The sequence below is a fragment of the Triticum urartu genome, chromosome 4A, assembly GCF_056163025.1.
Source record: "Triticum urartu cultivar PI428250 chromosome 4A, HENAU_Tu73, whole genome shotgun sequence".
Lineage (NCBI taxonomy): Eukaryota > Viridiplantae > Streptophyta > Magnoliopsida > Poales > Poaceae > Triticum > Triticum urartu.
Window position 1 is genome coordinate 608600617 of NC_141876.1, and position 22983 is coordinate 608623599.

At 47.0% G+C, this 22983-nt stretch overlaps 3 protein-coding genes across 3 annotated transcripts; 2 read left to right on the plus strand and 1 right to left on the minus strand.

The window, feature by feature from the left end:
• Positions 1 to 2261: 2261 nt before the first annotated feature.
• On the minus strand, positions 2262 to 16299 carry LOC147977280 (uncharacterized). Its single transcript, XM_087521117.1, has 4 exons — positions 16138 to 16299; positions 3041 to 3155; positions 2675 to 2960; positions 2262 to 2595 (listed from the first exon to the last, which is right to left on the minus strand). The coding sequence occupies exons 1-4, from the start codon at positions 16297 to 16299 to the stop codon at positions 2262 to 2264; spliced, it is 897 nt and encodes a 298-aa protein (XP_087377243.1).
• A 2737-nt stretch (positions 16300 to 19036) lies between these two features.
• LOC147977281 (uncharacterized) lies at positions 19037 to 20614 on the plus strand. The gene has a single exon (XM_087519238.1). It carries the CDS (start codon positions 19037 to 19039, stop codon positions 20612 to 20614), a length of 1578 nt encoding a protein of 525 aa, XP_087375364.1.
• A 733-nt stretch (positions 20615 to 21347) lies between these two features.
• Positions 21348 to 22717, plus strand: LOC125553214 (putative LRR receptor-like serine/threonine-protein kinase At3g47570). Its single transcript, XM_048717010.2, has 2 exons — positions 21348 to 21948; positions 22087 to 22717. Exons 1-2 carry the CDS (start codon positions 21663 to 21665, stop codon positions 22458 to 22460), a joined length of 660 nt encoding a protein of 219 aa, XP_048572967.2. The 5' UTR covers positions 21348 to 21662; the 3' UTR covers positions 22461 to 22717.
• Positions 22718 to 22983: the final 266 nt, after the last annotated feature.

A 22983-nucleotide genomic window follows, 5' to 3' on the forward strand; every position in this document is an offset into this window, starting at 1 on the left:
TTGCTTTTTTTGTTGTTGCTTGTAGCACGTATACATGGCAACACTTTTTTTATAGAACTGGCAGCACTTTTTTTCTCTCTTCTTTTCTGTCCGATTAGGACAATCAACACTGTCACCCGTATATGTGTTGGACTCTAAGACGTGTATATGTGCATATTGATAATTTATTTGGCCCACTCTATGTACGTACACATGTAGTACGTTTTTAATCTGAAGAGAAAAAGTTGGCTTTTGGCCGTGAATAGAGAAAGTTTTTTTTTATCTGCGAATAGAGAGAGAGTTTTTTATCCCAACACTATTGTAGTAGTCTGAATTAATTTTGCTTCTATGAAAAATAGAAGTCCGGATGTTGTACTATGACCGAACTCTTTTTTTCTGCGGCCGCTCAGACTCTTTTTTTTAGAATCGCTGCTTTGACTCTAGCCGTGCCTTTTGTTAGCTATCTGGCAGCCGTGTATTTTTTTTTACGGCAGCTGGCAACCCTAGTTTTTGCAATGCTAACGTGAGATTCATGTGTAATTGTCTTGGACAGTTTTTTTAATAGGAAAAACATAAGACTTGGATAGGAGACGTGTTCAACTATTTTTTACGTGTCATGCCCAATCATTTGTATGTAACGTACATATTTTAAATCTTGACTGTTAATGTACAAAATTAACGGTCGAGATAATTTAATATATGTGGATGAATGTGATGGCTTGTTTGACTCTAGTTTTAATAAATAGGCATAAGTATTGTGACATAACGTGTAATAACAGCCCATAATGCAATAAATATCGATATAAAAGCATGATGCAAAATGGACGTATCACAGTACTCGCCTAAGTTTAAAAAATCCTACCGAGTGATGAGCAACCCTTCCACTCGGAGGCTCAGCTGCAGTCCAGTACTCGCCTAAGTTTGAAAAATCCTACAGAGTGGTGAGCAACCTTCCCACTCAGGGGCTTAGCTGCAGTCCAGTACTCACCTAAGTTTGAAAAATCCTACCGAGTGGTGAGCAACCCTCCCACTCGGGGGCTTAGTTGCAGTCCAGTACTCGTCTAAGTTTGAAAAATCCTACCGAGTGGTGAGCAACTCTCCCACTCGGGGGCTTAGCTGCAGTCCAGTACTCGCTTAGGTTTGAAAAATCCTACCGAGTGTTGAGCAACCCTCCCACTCGGGGGCTTAGCTGCAGTCCAGTACTCGCCTAAGTTTGAAAAATCCTACCGAGTGTTGAGCAACCCTCCCACTCGGGGGCTTAGCTGCAGTCCAGTACTCGCCTAAGTTTGAAAAATCCTACCGAACGGTGAGCAACCCTCCCACTCGGGGGCTTAGCTGCAGTCCAGTACTCGCCTAAGTTTGAAACCCATCTCTATCCACAAGGACGACGAGGTCCAGGTCGACTGCAGCCTTCTCCTTCGGAGCTGCACCACAAATACAACGTGCGCTCCATCCCTATCCGCAAGGACGACGAGGTGCAGGTCGACTGCAACCTTCTCCTTCGAAGCTGTGCCACAGACACAACGTGCGCTCCATCCCTATCCGCAAGGACGACGAGGTGCAGGTCGACTGCAATCTTCTCCTTCGGAGCTGCGCCACAAACACAACGTGCGGTCCATCCCTATCCACAAGGACGGTGAGGTGTGGGTCGACTGCAACCTTCTCCTTCGGAGCTGCGCCACAAATACAACGTGCACTCCATCCCTATCCGCAAGGACGATGAGGTGCAGGTCGACTGCAACCTTCTCCTTCGAAGCTGCGCCACAAATACAACGTGCGCTCCATCCCTATCCGCAAGGACGACGAGGTGCAGGTCGACTGCAACCTTCTCCTTCGGAGCTGCGCCACAAATACAACGTGCGCTCCATCCCTATCCGCAAGGACGACGAGGCGCAGGTCGATTGCAGTCTCCACCTCATGGCTGCATCTCAAACACAAAGGTCATTCCAAATGAAGAACAAATTCCAAAGGCAGACGCAAGCATATCCAGAGATAAATCAAGTTCAGATAAATCGTAAAGTTCAAGACCACGAATCAAAGTACTCGTACATTCAGCCCAAAGGAGTTTAACGATTACAAAAATCACTCGGCATCCCGAGGAAAATTTAAGGTGGAGCATAAAAGTTTGTTCACTCCGCATGAGGAGGGCTGGCAGGCTCGACGAATTTGTCCAGGTCAATTCCGTCAGCAATCTGAGTGGCGGCAGCAACGAAAGTCTCCATGAAGGATTGGAAATCATGCTTCTTGGTGTTGGCAACCTTGATCGCTGCCAGCTTCTCTTCTCATGCTTCCTTGCAATGGACACGAATCAAAGACAGAGCCACATCAGCACCGCACCGGGCAGAAGACTTCTTCCATTCTTGCACTCGACCGGGGATCTCGTTAAGTCGAGTCATCAGAGACTCGAGGTCATTCTGGAGCGTTGCCCTTGGCCAGAGTGCTGTGTCGATCCGCGACATTGCGACCTTCAGTCGAGCAAGATAATCAACAACACCACCGATGCGGGATTCAAGTCGGAGCACATTCATGGCAGCTTCATCCTTCACTAGGGAGTTGATGGGGTCCAAGCTTGGTTCAATTCGCCCGGTCTCTTCCTCGAAGTCCCGACAAAACTTTGCGTGCACAATTCAAGGGTCAGTCAATGGTTATATGCCGAGTCAACGAGAACAAACCAGTTGGATCAAAGAAAATACTTTCAAGCATGACGAACAACTTCTTAGCAAGGCTCCTCAGATAACTCTCCAGATCGTTCCTCCTGCAGGCAATACCTTCCATCTTCTCGTTCAGATTGACCCTGTCCTTCTTCAAGCGAGTTACTTCCTTATTGGCTTCGTCCAGAGCAGCTTTTATCTTGGCGTTTTCTTCCTCCAATTTGCCGACTGAAGCCAACTTCTGTTCAGCTAGAGCAGTTTTCTCATCATCTTTTTTCTGCATGGCCGCCAGATCTTGATCCTTTTTCGTGAGAGCTTGGTTCAGTTTCTCTGAAAGAAATAATGCTTGATTCAGAAAAAGCAGAATGAAATCCAGTTCAGGGATGAACCAGTTGACAAGTATTTCTTACCAGCGGCGTCATCCTTGGCCTTCTGCAGATCTGTCTTGGCCAGCTCTAGATCGAGGTTGAGTTGAATCTGCTGCTTCTCCAGGTCAGCGAAACGAGCTCCAAGGTCACAAGATTTCTGCAACCGAAGAACAAGTCAGTCGACAGGTGAAAAGATTGGTTATTTCGGGAAGATAAAAGGTTAAAGCCAACAAATTCTAAGACTACTGCCGAATCAAACATCCAACAGTAGTCTCGGGGACTACACCCAGTGGGTGCACTTAGCGTACCCCCACTGGTTTAGTTTACACTCGACAAGGCCTGTCCAGCACGAGTGTAAAAAAAGTTACTCTCAGACCATAGTCGACTGCCCGCGGTCGACCACGGTCTCGGGGACTACACCTAGTGGGTGCACTCAGCGTGCCCCCACTGGTCAGATTCCACTCATCATGGTCCGTCCAGGCCGAGTGAAGAAATTCTGATACTCAGACCATAGTCGACTACCCGTAGTCAATTATGGTCTCGAGGACTACACCTAGTGGGTGCACTCAGCGTGTCCCCACTGGTCAAAAGGTTCAGTCGACAACAACATAGTCAGCTCAAAGTAGGGGTTTGTTCAGTAAAAAATCAAAACACCCAGTGGGTGTACAGATGCAAGGCACAGACAGATGCAAAGATCCTTTGAAAGAAAGTATTTAGGTACCATATCCTAAACAGAACAAGCCAGAAGAGTCAGTCGACAATCTGCTAACCTGGACGTTGCTCTGGAGAGCAGAGCTGGCATCGTAAGCAGCTTGGCTGGCTTCCCGCACCATCTTCATTTTCTCCATCATAATGCCTGCTTGGCGTATAGCCTCTTTTGCAGCACTGTAACATCCCAAATTTTCAATTTGGAATGTTATACATTAGATCATCATTGCATATCATATTTTATTTGCTTTCGGTTTTCATCCTAGAAATTCTACGCAACTCAAGGACCCACAGAGAGAGTTGGGGATTTCGTTATTTTCATATTTGAGTTTTTCTCAAATTTTGAGAATAGGATCATTTGATTTTAATTATTTTATCATCAACTATTTTTATTACAAAAATATGAGAGAGGGAATAAAATGACTTTCCCAAAATATAGAAATATTGAGGATTTAATAATAAAATCAAATAAGATTTTATTTCGGAGTTTTTCGCTATTTTATTTGAATTAGGAAAAAATATGCATTTTTCAAATTTGCATTTAGGCCCCAAATAAATGTTCAATTTGTCCGTCTTGATTTTAGAAGTCGGGGAAAATTTGTTTCGGGATTTTTGGAGTCCGTTTAGTATTTCGTTTGTTTGTTTTTCTGCGCGGAATTAATTTAAAAAACAAGTCCGAATCGACTCCGGGCCGTACCGGAGCGGGACTCCGCCCGGGGCAGCCTTTATAAGGCGCCCGCCCGAGCCGGCCGAAGCCCACCAGCGCCCAGCCCGCCGCAAGCCCCGCGCCCCACCTAACCCTAACCCTAACCCTAGCCCGCCGCCGCCACCACCGCTGCGCGCCGCCCCGCACCGCCCCGCCGCCTCGCCGGAGCCGCCCCGTGCCGCCCGCCGGACCCGCCGCTGAGGTAGCCGCCGTCGCCGGCGGTTTTCCTTCGAAAACCGCCCGGTTTTTTTAGAAGCCGCGGTTTATTTTTTTTAGTTTCGTTTTTTCAGATCGGTTTTTTTTCGGTTTAGTGTAATTAGCGAGCGTTCGCTTGTTCGTTCGTTTTAACGAACGTGTTCATCGTTTAGATCCAGATAACGAACGTTCGTTTGTTAATCTGTTCGTCGTTTTTCTTTTTCTCGGATTTTCTGCGATTATTTCTGATCGCGATTTCTGATCCGATTTTCGTTTTAGTATAACTTTTCGCTTGTTTATCGGAATCAGGCGATTCAAGCGCCTGGAGTTTCGTCTCGAAACCCTCTTTCCGTTTTACCAACTTAAAGAAGTTTTTGCTTCTGTAAAATTTGACTTAGGTCCAGATTAGTAAAACGAAGATGATTTCTTTCGCCGTTTGACTTTCGTTGCTTCGTTTGAGTTGATTCTTTTTGCAAACCGGAGTTCTTAAGTTGAACTTTCTGGTTAGATCTCTTATTTGAATTTTACCTATGCGTTAGATGAGTACTTATTGTATGCTTGTTTGTTTGCGATAGAGTAAGGCAAGGCAAGTAACACTTTGATCATACCTTCCTACTACCCAGTCTGATCTCTAGGTTTCGCGGATCATCAGCAAGGCAAGTAACACTTTGATCATACCTTCCTACTACCCAGTTTTATTGCATTAGATCAATCCTCAAACATTGCATGATTAGGATCTAATTAAATTGTGGGATGGGAAGTAGTTGAGATAGTACCTATTACCTGTTTTATTATCAAACCTTTGGGACTTACTTCTACGTTTGCTTATCATGCCATGCTATGCTAGTAAACGTGGATTGGGTGAGTGATATTCATGACAGATGTGAGATTGTTAACTAATGGTTTATCTAAGGTGGCAACTTAAACACACATCTGGGTAGATTGAGATACCTGAGTATTCCAGGATTGCATGTTGTTTTCTTTATGGACCGCCACCTAGGCCCAAAGGGATCATGAGATTATTTATACTAGAAACTTCCGTGTGCAGCCACAAGCTACTATGGGCTCTAACATAGTTGACTAAGTCGTGCGAACTCTTACAGTGGTAGACTAGCTGATGTAGGGGATGTAGGTTGGTACGGTCTACTCGATCGTAAGGTGCTAGCGCTTCTGAAAGACTATGTCTCGGTCATCCGTTTCTCAAACGCCATGTAGTGCGAGAATTCCAACGGAGGAGATCGAGTCTTGTGGGGAAAAGTGCGCAAACCTCTGCAGAGTGTACAAACTAATCATGGTTAGTCGTGTCCCCGGTTATGGACGTTTTGAGTATCTAGTACTTGGATATCATGTGAATCTCATCATGTTACCTTTAATTAATATTGTTGGGTTTTAATGATGATTATTTTTAATTGGGATTGAGGATGCTGTCAACCATTCTCAATGTTTAACAACCACCATGATAGTTAAAAAATGTATTCCTTTGCAGTAGGGAAAAATTGGCTTTACGCAAAACTGTAACCTTAGAGCTTTCTACCAGCCATATATGCATGTAGTATAGCTTAATTTTCATTACTCTCTATGTGTTGCATTGCCAGCATATTCCATGTGCTGACCCGTTTTCGGGCTGCAACATTTCATGTTGCAGACTTTTCAGACGACGAATAAGTTGCTTTTAGGTCCTGGTTCTATACTCAGTGATGCTGCTGGAGTTGATGGACTCACTTATCTTTCAAGCCTTCCGCTGTTATCGTTATTAGATGGCCTTAAGCCATATTTATTGTAATAAATTCTCTTTTGAGACATTTGATGTAATAAGTGTGTGATTGCTACTCTGTTATAAATCCTTCAAGTACTGTGTGGTGTCAGCATTACTGATCCAGGGATGACACCTGAGCACAGAGATCAGACTGTTTGAGGTCTGGTTGCTACAAGCACCCACCTGGTCCTCTGGGACGTGATGCGCAGCAAAAATGGATGGTGGGTCGGCAGGAGTCTATGCAGCTGACGCTGAAGGCTGAGTACTCGACAACGGTATGGCGAAGGAGATGGAAGTCCGATTGGCATCGCCAGCGTCCTGAATTACCGGTTCCTAGACCGGCATCGACTAAGGCGTCTTGCCAGCGGACGTTTTCCTGTTTCTTCTCCCCAAGGGCCTCTGTGGCTCGTCCTCATCGTCGTGAGGGAGGTCAATGATGTTGAGAGCTGTAAAAAGATCAGTCGCCAAGAGTTGACCACCCGATTGGGTATATCACAGTTCAATCGACAAAGCGAAGACAAAATCACGAAGACGGTACCCGGATTGGAGGTGACCGCATCTTCCATTTCCTCATCCTCGTTTTTATAAGCAGAGGTCCCAGAGGTAGCGGCACTGCCAGTTTCAAGATTCATTCGGTCAAACCAAAGGAAAAATAAACAGCACAGAACGTCGAGTAAAAGCGAAAGAAGAACACTCACGCAGAAGCAACAGGAACATCAATTTTGATATTCGGCAGCGCCTTCCGAGTCTTCTGCACTACAACCTTGGACTTCTTTGGAGCCTTTTCAGTTGGTGTCGGAGAGGACATCCGAGGACGCTTTGACGACTGCCCGGTCTGAACGGTCGCCTTGTCACGGGCGCTCGCCGGATCTTGAGTACGCTTGGATCGCCTTTCCCTGCGGGGAGGGGAGTCGACCTCTTCTTCGTCACTCGGGTCGTCGCTCTCCTCGTCCCCCTCTCCGTCAGAATGCCACTCGCTGCTTTCACCTCCGCTTGCCTCCCCCTCCGGGTCCTGCTCCTACTCTCCGTTGGGCATCGAATACATTTCAGTAAGGGCCTAGAAGAAAACAAGCAAGACAAAGTCAGTTGGTGAAGCATAAACAGTTGCATGGTAAATCAAGATGACATTCGGTAATTCAGAATTGGACCTTGTCTGGTTCGTAGGATTGGTCGAGTGGAGGGATTCTCCTGGCCACCCTAGGGTTATCCTTGTTGCCAGTGATACTCCTCAACCACTTCTCCACCGTATCCTCGTCGACTTCTTCTGGGTGCACCCGAGTGGAATCTTCAATGCCCGAGTACATCCACATCGGATGGTCGCAGGCTTGAAGTGGCTGAATGCGTCGCCTGAGGAAGACTTCCAGCAGGTCCATTCCAGTTACGCCCTCACGGATGAGATGGACCACTCGCTCAACCAGCACTTTCACTTCCGCTTTCTCCCCTGGAGTCACTTTCAAGGCGGAGGGCTTCTCTACGCGAGCCATAGAAAAAGGAGGAAGTCCAGTCGACTGGCCTGGAGTCGGCTGGTCTTTGCAGTAAAACCAGGTCGACTGCCACCCTCGGACCGACTCAGGAAGAATTATGGCTGGGAAATAGCTCTTACCCCTCATCTGGATCCCAAGACCCCCACACATCTGGATCACTTGGGTCCTCTCGTCACTCGGGTTGTCCTTTTTACCGACTGGGAGCGACACGTAAATATGTGCTTGAAGAGACCCCAATGTGGTCAACAACCCAAGAAGTTTTCACACAGAGACACGAAGGCAGCAAGATACGCGATGGTGTTGGGGAAAAAGTGATGAAGTTGTGCTCCAAAGAAATTCAGGAAAGCTCGGAAAAAAATGCGGAGGCAAAGAAAATCCGCGGTCGATATGAGTGGCGAGGAGGACGCACTCGCCCTCCCGCAGTCGAGGTTCAGTCTCACCCTCTGGGAGCTGCGCAGATTCGTGAGAAATCAGCCCCTCTTCTGCCAGATTGTCGAGGTCATTCTGGCGGATCGTCGACCGGATCCAGTCGCCCTAGATCCAGCCGCGCGGCAAACCGGACCTCGACGAGGATTCGCCCTGGCTGGACTTCTTCCCCTTCGCCTTCGCCGTCGCCTTCTTCGCGCGCTCCAGAGCCACCGTCTTGTCTTTCCCCATCACCGTGAACGGAGCTTGAACGGAGCGGCGGCGCTGGGGCAGGAGCGGGCGCAGTGGAGAAGGATGAGGAGGAAGAAGAAGAATGAGAGCGCACTGTTCAAAAACCCCGGTCCGGCGCCTTATATGGGGTTGCTTCCGAGTGACTGACCTGTAGGCCCGGGCGATCTTATCGAATCCCGCAGCAGTCGCGCGCGCGATACGTGGCAAAAAAGGCGGCACAGAAATCGAGGCGGCCTTGCCTTATCCGGCCCGATTACTGCGGCCTCCTCCGCCCCGCGCGCTTCCCGAAATTCGAATCCCGCGAGATCCGCAGACAACAGAACAACTTGTCAGATGGAAGATCTCCTCCATATTAGCACTCGGAGCTCTTCCAGCGAAAGTTCACTCGACAAAACCAGGAATGGATCAAGGCGACTCAAAAAGAAGTTGGTGTCATCACCTCGATTCGTTGATCCAAAACAAGACACACCCGAAGCGCGAAAAATGAGTCGGAAGTATTTTCAACTCCTTCTCCATTCAAACCCTGATCCATTCGGGGGCTAATGATGAGGCTATGTACCTAGGGTAGGGTCACAAGCCTGACCTAAATACCCTCCCCAAGGACATCACCCCAAAGTCAGAAGCATTCAAAGAAGAGTCATCATCCACTCGACCATGAAGCGTTCCACTCGGAAGATTCGAAGTCACTCGACCACGGAGACTGTCACTCGACCGCCAGAAGATCTAAAACCACTCCGCACTGCAACGGTCGGACATTACGTCGCATCTTTAATGGTCATTATGTCTCTTTATTACTAGCGTTACCAGTAACGCCCCTCTCTTGATGTACCTTAAATCCCTTGTAACGTGGGCTGGTTGGGGTCCTGGCGCACTCTATATAAGCCACCCCCCTCCACATGCACAAGGGTTCGCACCCTCTGCAACACACACGCATATAATTCAGTCGACCGCCTCAGGGCACCGAGACGTAGGGCTGTTACTTCCTCCGAGAAGGTCCTGAACTCGTAAAACTCGTGGGTACAACTTCTCCATAGCTAGGATCTAGCCTCTACATCCCTACCCCCTATTCTACTGTCAGACTTAGCACCACGACAACAGCCGCCATCTTCGGCTGGACCATCAAGTGCTTTTGTTATGTCGAGTGTTAGGAATAGGTAGCTTCATAATTAGGCTAACTAGTAGTATAGCAGTTAGGCTTTGGCGTTGTCCAAACGCAACCCTTCCCGAACCGATGGGAAAACCTTGTAATATAACCGCCATTGTTGGCGTCTGTACAGTGGGTATAAATACCCCAATATTTGATCAATAAAGAACACCTGATTCCTTTCATTCTCCCACTCTCAAACACCGACTACCCCACCTGGGGCTCGGCAAACATTTTGACGAGTCCCCGACACAGGGCTCTCAACAAAGTAGGCTTTGCCTGAAGGGTTCGGACCGAATGCGTTTGAAATCAGCTTTCGCTGAGTTTTCCTCGCTCTTGGGAAACTCATAAATTGCAGCAACGATTGATAAATGACAGCGAGCGTCAGGGACGAATCCAAGGGGGGACGAGGGGGGCTAGACCCCCCTAACGATCCGATTTTTTCCTTAATCATGATTACGCAACTGTTAATCTCGTATCTATTGTGAGTCTGGGCCTGCTCTCGCCCCCCTGTTGGTCTGTAACGCAAAGTAAAGCCCATTACTTATGGCAGATTTATAGCAGGCCAAAATCCAGCAACAACTACTACATGTCTACATTAAGCCCATCATGAAAGACTTGGAAACCAGCAGCCCACGCACATAGATAGATTAGGTTTTGGCTTGCTGGTACTACATGCGCAGGGACGAATCCAAGGCGGGACGGGGGGCTAGACCCCCCCTAACGATCTGATTTTTTCATTAATCATGATTACGCAACTGTTAATCTTGTATCTATTGTGAGTCTGTGCCTGCTCTCGCCCCCCCCCCCCCCCTGTTGGTCTGTAACGCAAAGTAAAGCCCATTACTTATGGTAGATTTATAGCAGGCCAAAATCCAGCAACAACTACTACATGTCTACATTAAGCCCATCATGAAAGACTTGGAAACCAGCAGCCCACGCACATAGATAGATTAGGTTTTGGCTTGCTGGTACTACGTGCGCAGGGACGAATCCAAGGCGGGACGGGGGGGCTAGACCCCCCCTAACGATCTGATTTTTTCCTTAATCGTGATTTCGCAACTGTTAATCTCGTATCTATTGTGAGTCTGTGCCTGCTATCGTCCCCCTGTTGGTCTGTAAGGCAAAGTAAAGCCCATTACTTATGGCAGATTTATAGCAGGCCAAAATCCAGCAACAACTACTACATGTCTACATTAAGCCCATCATGAAAGACTTGGAAACCAGCAGCCCACGCACACAGATAGATTAGGTTTTGGCTTGCTGGTACTACACGCGCAGGGACGAATCCAAGGGGGCGAGGGGGGGCTAGACCCCCCCTAACGATATGTTTTTTCCTTAATCACGATTACGCAATTGTTAATCTCGTATCTATTGTGAGTCCGTGCCTGCTCTCGCCCCCCTGTTGGTCTGTAACGAAAAGTAAAGCCCATTACTTATGGTAGATTTATAGCAGGACAAAATCCAACAACAACTACTACATGTCTACATTAAGCCCATCATGAAAGACTTGGAATCCAGCAGCCCACGCACACAGATATTTAGGTTTTGGCTTGCTGGTACTACGTGCGCAGGGACGAATCCAAGGGGGCGAGGGGGGGGGCTAGACCCCCCTAATGATCTGATTTTTTCCTTAATCAAGATTACGCAATTGTTAATCTCGTATCTATTGTGAGTCCGTGCCTGCTCTTGCCCCCCCCCCCCCCCCCGTTGGTCTGTAACGCAAAGTAAAGCCCATTACTTATGGCAGATTTATAGCAGGCCAAAATCTAGCAACAACAACTACATGTCTACATTAAGTCCATCATGAAAGACTTGGAAACCAGCAGCCCACGCACACAGATAGTTTAGGTTTTGGCTTGCTGGTGCGCAGGGACGAATCCAAGGGGGCGAGGGGGGGGGGGCTAGACCCCCCCTAACGATCTGATTTTTTCCTTAATCATGATTACGCAACTGTTAATCTCGTATCTATTGTGAGTCTGTGCCTGCTCTCGCCCCCCGCCCCCCTGTTGTTCTGTAACGCAAAGTAAAGCCCATTACTTATGGCAGATTTATAGCAGGCCAAAATCCAGCAACAACTACTACATGTCTACATTAAGCCCATCATGAAAGACTTGGAAACCAGCAGCCCACGCACACAGATAGTTTAGGTTTTGACTTGCTGGTACTATGTGCGCAGGGACGAATCCAAGGGGGGACGAGGGGGGGGGGGGCTAGACCCCCCATTACGATCTGATTTTTTCCTTAATCACGATTACGCAACTGTTAATCTCGTATCTATTGTGAGTCTGTGCCTGCTCTTGCCCCCCTGTTGGTCTGTAACGCAAAGTAAAGCCCATTACTTATGGCAGATTTATAGCAGGCCAAAATCCAGCAACAACTACTACATGTCTACATTAAGCCCATCATGAAAGACTTGGAAACCAGCAGCCCACGCACACATATAGTTTAGGTTTTGGCTTGCTGGTACTACGTGCGCCGTCGCCGTTGACGGCAGTTTCCTGATTCCAAATTCCAATCGATCGACCTCTTCGGTGACCAGAAAATGAGAATAACCACATGCGCTCGGACGCACGCAGGGCCGCATGCGCGCATGGTCGCCATGACCTATGAGGGGCGACGAAGCAAGCAGGGAAGGTCAGTTTACTCTCCTCTAATTCGTTTTTTTAGAAACTCTCCTTTCTAATTCTGATTGTCTTGGTTTGATTTATACATTCAAAATGTGAAAAGTACAGTAGTAGAAACTACAGTCATAGAAACTAATTAGAAAAATTCAGATTCGTCCATGTAGACATGAAGAGGAAGAGACCAAATGTATTTATAAATTTTACAAGCTAATTGATTCAATCTCTCAATGTCCATGTGAACATGATGGTAAGGCAAATACGAACAATGCGGATGCTAGTGAACAGAATGGCCCCAATAAATATTTAAAGAAAAACAGTGCTAATAAACATGTCATTTGATCTTGTTGGTCGTTGAGAGGACTTCAAATTTTATTTATATTGCAAAGTAACAAAAATATTTTGACTATCTAGACGTACTATACATATATTACCAGTCTTTCTAAAAAATGATAAAGTACTATGCTAGGTGACTATATCTTTTACGGTTTTGATGCTTCTAGACCTCCCCTCCGTCCCTGGCGAGCGTGCTGGTGGCCCTTCTTGGTGCCACAAAGTCATCATCTTGATGGCGCTGCTCACATGGCAACACAGTAGGATGCGCGGACCTACATAACGCACGACCTTGACCCGAGCTGCACGTCTTTATTTCCTCCGGTTTAGAAAAGTAGAACTATTTTGACCATACACATGTACATGGCTCTCGATAAGTTGCGCCCAACTTTATTTTTCATATTCAATATTGTGTCCCTCGCACCCCAGAGATATAAATTTTTTTTTGAGCATCAGTACAGACACAAGCGCTCATATACACGTGCATACACTCACCCCTATGAACGCACACACGCACACCCTACCCCTATGAGCACCTCCGAGAGACTGAACCGGCATATCATCTTGAGATTTACGAAGTCACCGTAGGCGCCTCGTCGTCGACGGGAACGTCTCCTCCCACTGAAAGCGTATCGCTGGAAATCCTGAAATAAATCCAGGAATAATGCGAGCACCAGGATTTGAACCCTGATGGATTGGGGATACCACTGTCCACCTAACCAACTCAACCACAGGTTGATTCGCCCCAGAAATATAATTACAACATTGATTTAATGCAAGCATAGTGACACGTACGACTAGGTAAGATGGTGCGGTGCAGCTGATCGATTGGTACGGCGTGTGCGTGGGCGTGGGCGTGGAGAATGGCGTTTTGCCTCCTGGGAGTGCGCGCTTCCATCTGAATAGTAAACAGAAAAATATAGTAAATGTTTTCAAAAGATTCTGAATATTTTTGCAGATGTTTGTGTTAGTGTCGCAAGTATTCTTCTCTGGTCCAGAGCTCAGGTGAAAGCCTCAGGTCCCCTTTTTCTGGCGACAATGGCATTTTGGTGGCGTGTTCCTTCCTGAGGGTGTCGTCCGGGGATGGCTCGAGTGGTGGTGGAGTTGGGTGTGGTGCGAGGGCGGCAAATGGTGGCCTGTTTTCATCAACGGCATCCTTCTCTGGTCCAGGTGCGGAGGGTTCCAGCCGCAGGTTCGAGGGGATTGGGGTCCCTGCCTCCATGCCGGCGGTAGGCCTTCGGCGTGGCGATTCCTATCCTTGACCAGGGACATGGTGTCGCATCCTTTTGGCCTTCTCTGAGGTTTTAGCGGCTGCGTCCGATAACTCTCTTCCGGTGTTTTGCCTTGCTGCTGCCGACGATGGTGTTTTGGTGGTCGGTCCTCCGTTTCATGTGGGTCTGTCTCTGGTACCTCTCCTTGGGCAGCCGGGGCACTCTGATCTGGATTCTAGGGTGAATCACTTCGTCGGCCGCCGGTGCGGCACCCGTCGAACCCGGGTGGTAGGGTAGGAACCCTTTGCGGCGGCGGAGTCAGATCATGTTTGCCCTGTTTGATCCCTTTGGTGGCAGCCAGCAACACAAATCTTGAATGGTGGTGCCCTCCTCCTGGCGCCTCCGTAGGTTAGCTAGTTTTGGCTTTGCGTCGTTCGATGGCAAGAGTGGTGTGTGCTTTTTGCCTTCGAGTTGTTCTGCTGAGCACATTGTATCTTTTTCTTTCCGCTTTCCTTTTTTTTGTTGTAAGTTGCAGTCTTGTACGCCTGGCCGGTTGTTGGCTTTGTTAATTTAAAGCCGGGTTCTTCTTGAGCCTTCGTTCTAAAAAAAAAGTATTCTTCAAAAATTTCATGCAAAACGGAGCAGCAGTGTTTCGTCGTTGAAAAAAACAAATTTAGGGTGACATTTTGAGGTAACGTTTGGTGTTTTTTTTTGCATAGGCCAAAATGTTAATATTTTTTGTATAAATTTGTATGTAGCATTTGGATGTGACAAAGAACACAGAGAATTTTTGCTGAATTTTTTTTATATTCCAAAAAATATTTCCTGCGCTCCTTGAAGCACGAACGGATTTTCGGTATGAGCCTGAGCATCTTTGGAGTACATCGATGAGTTGAGTACAGTGGGTGGTCCTATATGAATCATCGAGCCTGTGGCTATTTCTGTGGGTAGTGGTACTAGTTGCATGTCGGCTTTCGTGGACCGACTCAACTCAATAATGTACACATGATCACGACCCATATACCAGTTAACAGGGACGCCGGCAACGAAGAAAATTCCGCAGTGGACTAGTAAGCCGGCTCAGTTGGAGATACTAATGTTATTCTGGACTGTATTGGATGTTGAGCTTGAATAGAAAAGGAGGCAGCCCCAGTGCATGTAGCTCCTGCTTGTGCAGGGTCTGAGAAAGGGTCCGATCACTTTGGGTCTATTATACGCAGCCTTTTCCTACATTTCTGCAAGAGGCTGTTTCTTGAATGAATAGTAAAATAAAAAACATTTAAAAATCGTTCAATTTTTTTTGATTTTTTTGGCAAACTTCCACAAATGTTCTAAGAGCTTGCAAAATTTCATCATGAAATCATATTTTGGAAAGTCATGGCAGAAAAAAAATGATACTCTGAAAATGCTACTCTTGAAAGTATTTTGAAGCATTGATTTTTTTTCTTTTTGCCACGACTTTCATAAATGTGATTTCATAATGAAATTTTTCAAGCTCTTAGAACATTTGTCCAAGTTTGTCATCGAACGATTAAGATTTTAAAACAATTTTTAAATTATTTTTGAGTTACTGTTCATCCCAAACTCATTTGAACTCGTGTGTAGAAGGGGACTTTTGTTTTCTTACGCCCTATTGACACGTTGGCTATACGTGTGTAACGTCTCGGACACACCCGCCGGTGGTTGTTACTACTGGTGAGATCTAGACTAGTCCTACAGATCAATATTAGTCTTACCTGCGTATTTTGTCTTCACTCATGCGTACCTAGGACCAACTTTTCGATTGGTCACCCATTCAAAAACTACTCCAACCTGAACATGCTTAGATTTGGAGTTCTTTTCGAATGGGCTCCGGGAAAAAAAATTTCTTATTGAGATGAGTAGTTTATCATTCCTATTAAGCCAGTCTATCACAACTTGGCTATCACATTGAATGGATGTCTCTATTCCAGACGAGGTTAGGTCAACACCAATTGTGGACACATTTCATCCGGTTTTGTCCATTTGGGGTCAAACGACCCAACGCACGGCCTCATCCTCATCCTCGTCTTTGTCCATTTTGTGTCCCTTCAACCCCATTTTCAGCCCAAATTTGGGCCGCATTGTGTCCATCCTCCGCCGCCGCCGTTCCTACTGCCGCTGGCCTTCACTCGTTCCTGCTGCGGCTGGTGCTGTTGGCGCTCGCCAAGGGGCAGCGTGTCACCGTGTTCCTGCTCGTGCAGGCCAGCGCAAGGCGAGCTGCAGGGTGAGCACGCAGGCGAGATTCCCGCCTAGAACGTCGAGGTTGAGGTAGAGCTTCCCGGAGAGAGCATTGAGGTCACTCTGCATCCGCCGGTGACACAGGGCTCCTCCGGTGGCATGCAGGGGCAGAGGCGAGCGCGCGGGCGGGCGTGGCCGGTGAGGCACGCGGCGCCTAGTACCCGTGCGGCCAGCGGCGCGGGCTGCTCGGGCGCCTGAGCATGGCGGCGAGACGGGGCGGGCATGTACGAAGCATGGCTCGGCTGGAGCAGGGCAGCGATGTGGGGTGGGTGCAGGGGAGGTGCGGCGCGGCCGGCATGGCGGGCGCGCGAACTCATGGGAGAGTCGCAGGCGGGCTGCTCCCATGCATGCGGCGGTCGCTGGCGGCGGCAGGAGCTCGCGTCTGGAGCACCTTCCGTGCGCGCCGTTCGCAGGTGGCGATGCGGGGCTGCTCTCGTGCGCACGCCGGCCACGGATATCAGCAGGAGCCAATGTTTTAAATAGCCAGCTATAGCTATAGCCCGCTATATAGCTTTTTCAGCAAGGTGCCGCTAAATAGTCCCATGTACAAATAGCCCTCTATAACCTGCTATAACCCGCTATAGCTCCGCTATAGCTGATTTTGAGGTCCGCCTCTATTTGGCAATAGCCCACTATTTAAAACATTGGCAGGAGCTCGCGCGCGTCTCGAGCACCTCTGGTGTGGTCATGGATGTGAGCTGTCTGTTTGGGATGCGTCAACGCGTTGGGTGAGATGACTATCTCCGGCCTCAATCTCGCATGGGATATTTGTCTCAAACGTACAAAATTCGGACAAATCGGACGCCCATTTAGGGTCGACAGTTGGAGGTAGCCTTGTGAGCTATATGAGCGAGAAAATTAGACAAGTGGAGCTTGAAATAGATGCAATTTTTTGTTTCAAAAGAGGGAATATCCCTCGGCATGCTTCGGTTTTTTGTTCTTAGGCATCTTCTGAGTCTCCGAGAATTAAAAGTGCCTTGCTGCACTATGCTGCCTCGATCACTCCTTCCTACTCTTTCTCCTCCTCCGCTTTGTCATCATCCCCTCTGACAAGTCCAGCATCCATGATAAGGATGGCTTCAGCTACCACGAGGGCTTCCATATTTTCAGTAGTGGCAACAACTTCTAGGGGCCTACACGTTTCCATCCCGAATGGAGTGTGTGGTCTTCCCGTGAAAAAAAAAAGAAAACAAAAAGGATTTGCACCAATCTGTGGTTGAGATGGTTAGCTAGACAGTGATATTCCTAACCCACCAGGGTTCAAATCCTGGTGCTCGCATTATTCCTGAATTTATTTCAGAATTTTCAGCGATGTGCTTTCAGTGGAAGGAGACATTTCCGTCGACGACGAGACGCCTACGATGACTTTGTAAATCTCAAGATGATATTTCGGTTCAGTCTCTCGGAGGTGCTCATAAGGTTAAGGTGTGCGTGTGTGCATTCATAGGAATGAGTGTATGCGCGTGTATATAAGCGGCTATGTGTGTACTAATGCTAAAAAAAGACTAATATACGTAGGTGTGGTATCTTTCCCGATAATGTTAAACGTACGGACTTTTTCTACAGGGATTTACGGGCTGGGGATTGTGCGCTCTTTTCATTGGCCCCCCTGATTTCGCCAGTGGGCCCGTGCCCTTTAATCAATCCCCAGTCAATCATCACTAAGCAGCCTGTAAATCCCCCGTAAGAAACCTGTACGTCGGGTTCGGCTCAGCTGCAGGGCTCCCTGCACGAATTATTGTGCAGGGCCAATAAGAAATCGCCATGTGTCCTTGTGGGCCAACTACCTTAAATTAAGTTATTAGATTAGATTATTCTGTTACGGCCTTGTTCATCTTGTAGCTTGGGTTCGTCCTCGCCGGGCCTGTAGCTGGGCGTTATTCTTCTCCCTGGTACGATGTGCCCGTCGTCACCGGCGTCTCCTATTTATTGTGTGGTCATCATTATCTCATGTCCCATGCCATCGGCGGTGCCTCCTCTGCTCCGCTTCAGCATTGCCGGATCGCTTCACCATCGTCCACCCGTTTTTCATAGCACGGTCGCCGCATATGTTTTCTTTACTGTTGCGCTCAGCTCGCCTCAAGATTTTGCATGTCTGATTGCGAGATCAATTAAAGCCTGCACGCCAAAGGAATTGAGTCAAAGCAAACTAAATTGAGAGATTGAAACTGTCTTTTTCAAGTACGGAGAAGAGAAGCGCCGCCGTGTTGGTCTCCCGCTCCGGCGAGATTCAGTTGTGCTCTTGGGCTTCCACGAGACCACAACATCAGAAGTCCCTCCGTGTAGACGGCACCTCGGCTCTCTAGATCGAGACTCCAAATACTTCAAAACCAAGGAACGGAAGAACTGCAACGAGTGCTCTTGGCGGTATCGGCGACGTGCTCCTAATCGTGTCCGCCCTCCTTCTCTGTTGCTGCGGCGGCCGGCGGACATTGCAGGAAACCGTCCTTGCTACTTGCTAGCAACCATTCTTGTGTGAAGCCATTAATCAGTTCTCCTTTTGCGTAGGCCAGGCGAGGAAGGACCAGCGAAGACGAATATTTAGACCATAACAGAATAATCTAACTTAATTGGAGGTGGTTGGCCCACAAAGACACATGGCGATCTCTTATTGGCCCTGCACAATAATTTGTGCAGGGAGCCCTGCAGCTGAGCGTATCTTTCCTGCATTCAGTGATCCACAAGTCTAGTTGCCTAGTTGGAAAGTTGACGTAGAGGATATTTCCAGGACGTGCGATTCACACTCGGGTCAAGATTCGATAGTTCCGCACGTACTGTGTATCGACTGTGCTTGCCGTGCCGTGCGCCCCTCGGCAAAGCGATGACTGAGATCGCATGATAGATGCGCTTGTGACCCAGAAAAAGGATGAGTTTCGGCAGAAATCCCTATAAATTCACCCCTACTCCGGCTGTTTACTCCACACACGGGTAAACAACCAGCCCTTCCACCCACCCAGCTCAATGGCCGCTCCATCTATGTCTGTCCGTATCTCTATCATCACACTCATAGTTCTCTCAGCCGTCTCGGCTTCTTCTTCCAGTCCGACGAACGCCCATGGCAGTGAAACCGATCTCGCTGCACTGCTGGCTTTTAAAGCACAGCTCGCCGATCCTCTTCGTGTGCTTGCCGGCAACTGGACAACTAGCATGTCTTTTTGCCACTGGGTCGGCGTTTCATGCAGCCGACGCAGACAACGTGTCACCGCTCTATCGTTGTCTGACATGCCTCTCGAGGGGCCTTTGGCATCTCACGTGGGTAACCTCTCTTTTCTCTCTGTCCTGAACCTCCTCAATACAAGTCTTACTGGCTCCATTCCTGCCGAACTTGGTAGGCTACGTCGTCTTATATATCTCGGTCTTAGAGAAAATAGCTTGTCAAATGTCATACCTCCTACCCTAGGAAACCTGACAAGGCTCGAGGTGCTTACTCTAGGTTCCAACCAACTCTCAGGCGAGATCCCTCCTGAGATGTTGCTACACATGCACAACCTTAGAAGAATTTATCTGTACGGAAATGGCTTGAGTGGCCAAATACCACCGTCTTTGTTTAACAACACGCCTCTCCTGACAAATATGGATTTTGGAAATAATAGCTTGACAGGTCCTATACCAAACGGAATTGCACAACTATCCATGATTGAATACTTTAATGTACAAAAGAATCAACTCTCCGGTCCAGTGCCACAAGCAATGTACAACATGTCTAGGCTCCAAACCATGATAGTCACACAAAATTATAACCTAACTGGAATGTTTCCAGACAATCAGACTTTCAACCTACCAATGTTGAGAATTATTGCACTGGGCGATAACAACTTTTTCGGTCAGTTTCCATCTGGTCTTGCATCATGCCAGCACCTACAAGTGATTGATTTGGGTGGAAATTCTTTTGTAGATGTTGTGCCAACATGGTTGGCCAAATTTTCACACCTTGAAAAACTTTTCTTGGGTCTAAATAACCTTATTGGCTCGATCCCAGGTGCTCTTAGTAATCTCACTAGTATTACAGACCTAGACCTGGTCAAAGGCAACCTCAAAGGGGAGATTCCAGAATTAAGTCATATGCAGGGACTCTCATATTTAAATCTTGGAGCTAATCAATTGACAGGTCCAGTTCCAGCTTCCCTTGGCAACTTATCCAAACTGTCTTACCTGGCCTTGGAAGCTAATCAATTGTCTGGCCAAGTACCAAGAACACTTGGGAAAAATGAAGCTCTGTACAAGCTTGATTTGTCATATAACAATTTAGAGGGGAATCTAGACTTCTTGTCAGCTCTTTCCCCGTGCAGACAACTCCAAATCCTTTATATAGACGATAATTCATTCACAGGTGTCCTCCCCATCTACATGGGAAACCTCACGTCACAGCTGACTGAATTTACATCAGATGACAACATGTTAATAGGTGGACTTCCAGTAGCAATTTCAAACTTAACTAGCCTTGAAGCATTATCTCTTTCTAACAACTCATTCACCAAGCCAGTTCCAGAATCCATCACTTTGTTGGAAAATTATATACCTAGATCTCTCCTTCAATGACATGTTAGGCCCTATCCCAACAGAAATGGGCAGGCTTGGCAGTCTACAACGGTTATTTCTGAATGCAAACAAATTCTCAGAAAGTGTACCGAGCAGCTTTGGTAATCTCAGTTTGCTAGAAGACATCAAATTGTCCAATAACCAATTAAGTTCACCTATACCCGCAAGTTTTTTCCATCAGAACAAACTTATTCATCTAGATATTTCACACAATTCCTTTGTCGGTCTACTTCCAGCCGATGTTTCTGGCCTAAAGCAAGCATACCAAATCGACATGTCTTCCAACTTACTGACAGGAGACATCCCCGAAACATTTGGACAACTTAATATGCTAACATACCTAAATCTGTGGCATAACTCGTTCAGTGACACAATTCCTAGCCCACTCAAGAAACTAAGAAACATAGCTACATTAGATTTCTCATTTAACAACCTATCTGGCACCATTCCCATGTTCCTTGCCAATTTTACGTACTTGACTATCTTGAACCTTTCATTCAATCACCTAGAAGGACAAATACCCATGGGAGGTGTTTTCTCAAACCTCACCCCACAATCTTTGATTGGGAATGTTGGGCTATGTGGGGCCCCACACCTAAGAATTCCACCATGCCTTGACGGATCTCGCTCAAGTAATAAACACTTGCTACAATTTCTACTCCCAATACCCGTGTTAGCTTTTGTCGTCATTGCCATTTTTGTATACCTATGGACTGTAAAGAAACTGAAGAAGGGAGATCACGAAGCCTCTGTTGATCCAACAGATGTCGTCGGCCATCATATTGTCTCCTACCATGAGCTAAGTCGTGCCACCAATAATTTTAGTGAAGATAACATCTTGGGAACTGGAAGCTTTGGAAAAGTATTCAAGGGCCAACTGACAAATGGTATGGACGTGGCGATAAAAGTTCTTGACATGCAGCTACTTCATGCTGTCCAAAGTTTTGATGTTGAGTGTCGAGCGCTTCGCATGGTGTGACACCGCAATGTGATAAAGATACTCAACACATGTTCGAACCATGACTTCAGAGCACTATTGCTTCAGTACATGCCAAATGGCAGCTTAGAGATGCTCCTACATAGATCCCAAAGCACAGGGTGTCTGGGATTTCTCGACAGACCAGGCATCATGCTTGATGTAGGGATGGCAATGAATTATCTGCACCATGAGCACTATGAGTTGATCTTGCACTGTGACCTAAAGCCTAGCAATGTATTGTTTGACGATGAGATGACGGCACATGTGGCGGACTTTGGGATTGCAAGATTGATTCTAGATGACAACTCCATTATAAGTGCGAGCATGCCTGGAACGGTTGGGTACATGGCACCAGGTATTTAATTATCTAACTCTTATTATCTTAATCAACTAAGTATGTGTTAAAACATTGATAAATTAAAATAATTCTCTCAAAACAACATGCATATATAATAAGCAATGCCTAATATTTATTTATGTTTTCCTTGTGCAGAGTATGGGTCGCTTGGAAAAGCATCTCGCAAAAGTGATGTGTTTAGTTATGGAATCATGATCTTTGAAGTCTTCACTGGAAGGAGACCCACTGATCCTATATTCGGGGCAGAACTAACCCTTAGGCAATGGGTTCATCGGGCATTTCCTGCAGAGCTAGTCCAGGTCATTGATGGCCAGCTACTACAAGGCTCTTCTATTTCTATTTGTGGCTTGGAAAATGGCTTTCTTGCGTCAGTATTTGAGCTAGGTTTGATGTGTACCAGTGAAATGCCTAACCAGAGGATGACTATGCACGATGTGATTGTGACGCTAAACAAAATCAAAGCCGAGTACACCAACTTGACAACAACAATGCCACATAGTGCTAAATAGTGACCCATCACCCTTGCTTTCTTCCATCTCATCTATGACTATGCAAGGATGTATTTGTTTTTACGCATTTAGAGTGGGTTGTACTATATACTTGGCATGTCAAGCTATTTATCATGCTTCTACTTTATCCGATTAAGAGTGGTGTTCTTGATAGAGTTAGATGTTAGTTAAAAATAAAGAGCATGAGACAACTCTAGTAATCATGTCTCATAGGGAAACATATATAACTGTGAAGGCAAATATATGAAATTTTGTGCAGATCCACATATGGAAGATGTCCTGCTGAATTCCTTTGTGTTACATGTACCAGATAGTCTCTACTTCTAAAGGGGAAGTCTGCCGTTGTGATGATAGGTTGGTACATCGTTCGTTCGCCTCCCCCAGCCCTCCTAAGATCTCCCTTCGACTCCTCCGATTTTGTGCAAAAAAGATCCCGCCTCCCGACTGTTTTCCCATCCTAGTAGAAAAGCGACAGAGAAGAAAACCTAAAGCACGTCGCCCCCTCCATTGATCCATAGCCACA

What these genes read in the sequence shown, in the direction of transcription:
- LOC147977280 (XM_087521117.1), bottom strand. Translation starts at nt 16,299, where the DNA reads ATGCCCGCCCCGTCTCGCCGCCATGCTCAGGCGCCCGAGCAGCCCGCG. An exon ending in GTGTCACCGGCGGATGCAGA is followed by an intron (nt 3,156 to 16,137) that starts GTGACCTCAATG and finishes CTTCGGTTGCAG; the next exon opens with AAATCTTGTGACCTTGGAGC. An exon ending in GGCCAAGGATGACGCCGCTG is followed by an intron (nt 2,961 to 3,040) that starts GTAAGAAATACT and finishes TATTTCTTTCAG; the next exon opens with AGAAACTGAACCAAGCTCTC.
- LOC147977281 (XM_087519238.1), top strand. Translation starts at nt 19,037, where the DNA reads ATGGCCGCTCCATCTATGTCTGTCCGTATCTCTATCATCACACTCATA.
- LOC125553214 (XM_048717010.2), top strand. Translation starts at nt 21,663, where the DNA reads ATGCCAAATGGCAGCTTAGAGATGCTCCTACATAGATCCCAAAGCACA. An exon ending in GGTTGGGTACATGGCACCAG is followed by an intron (nt 21,949 to 22,086) that starts GTATTTAATTAT and finishes TTCCTTGTGCAG; the next exon opens with AGTATGGGTCGCTTGGAAAA.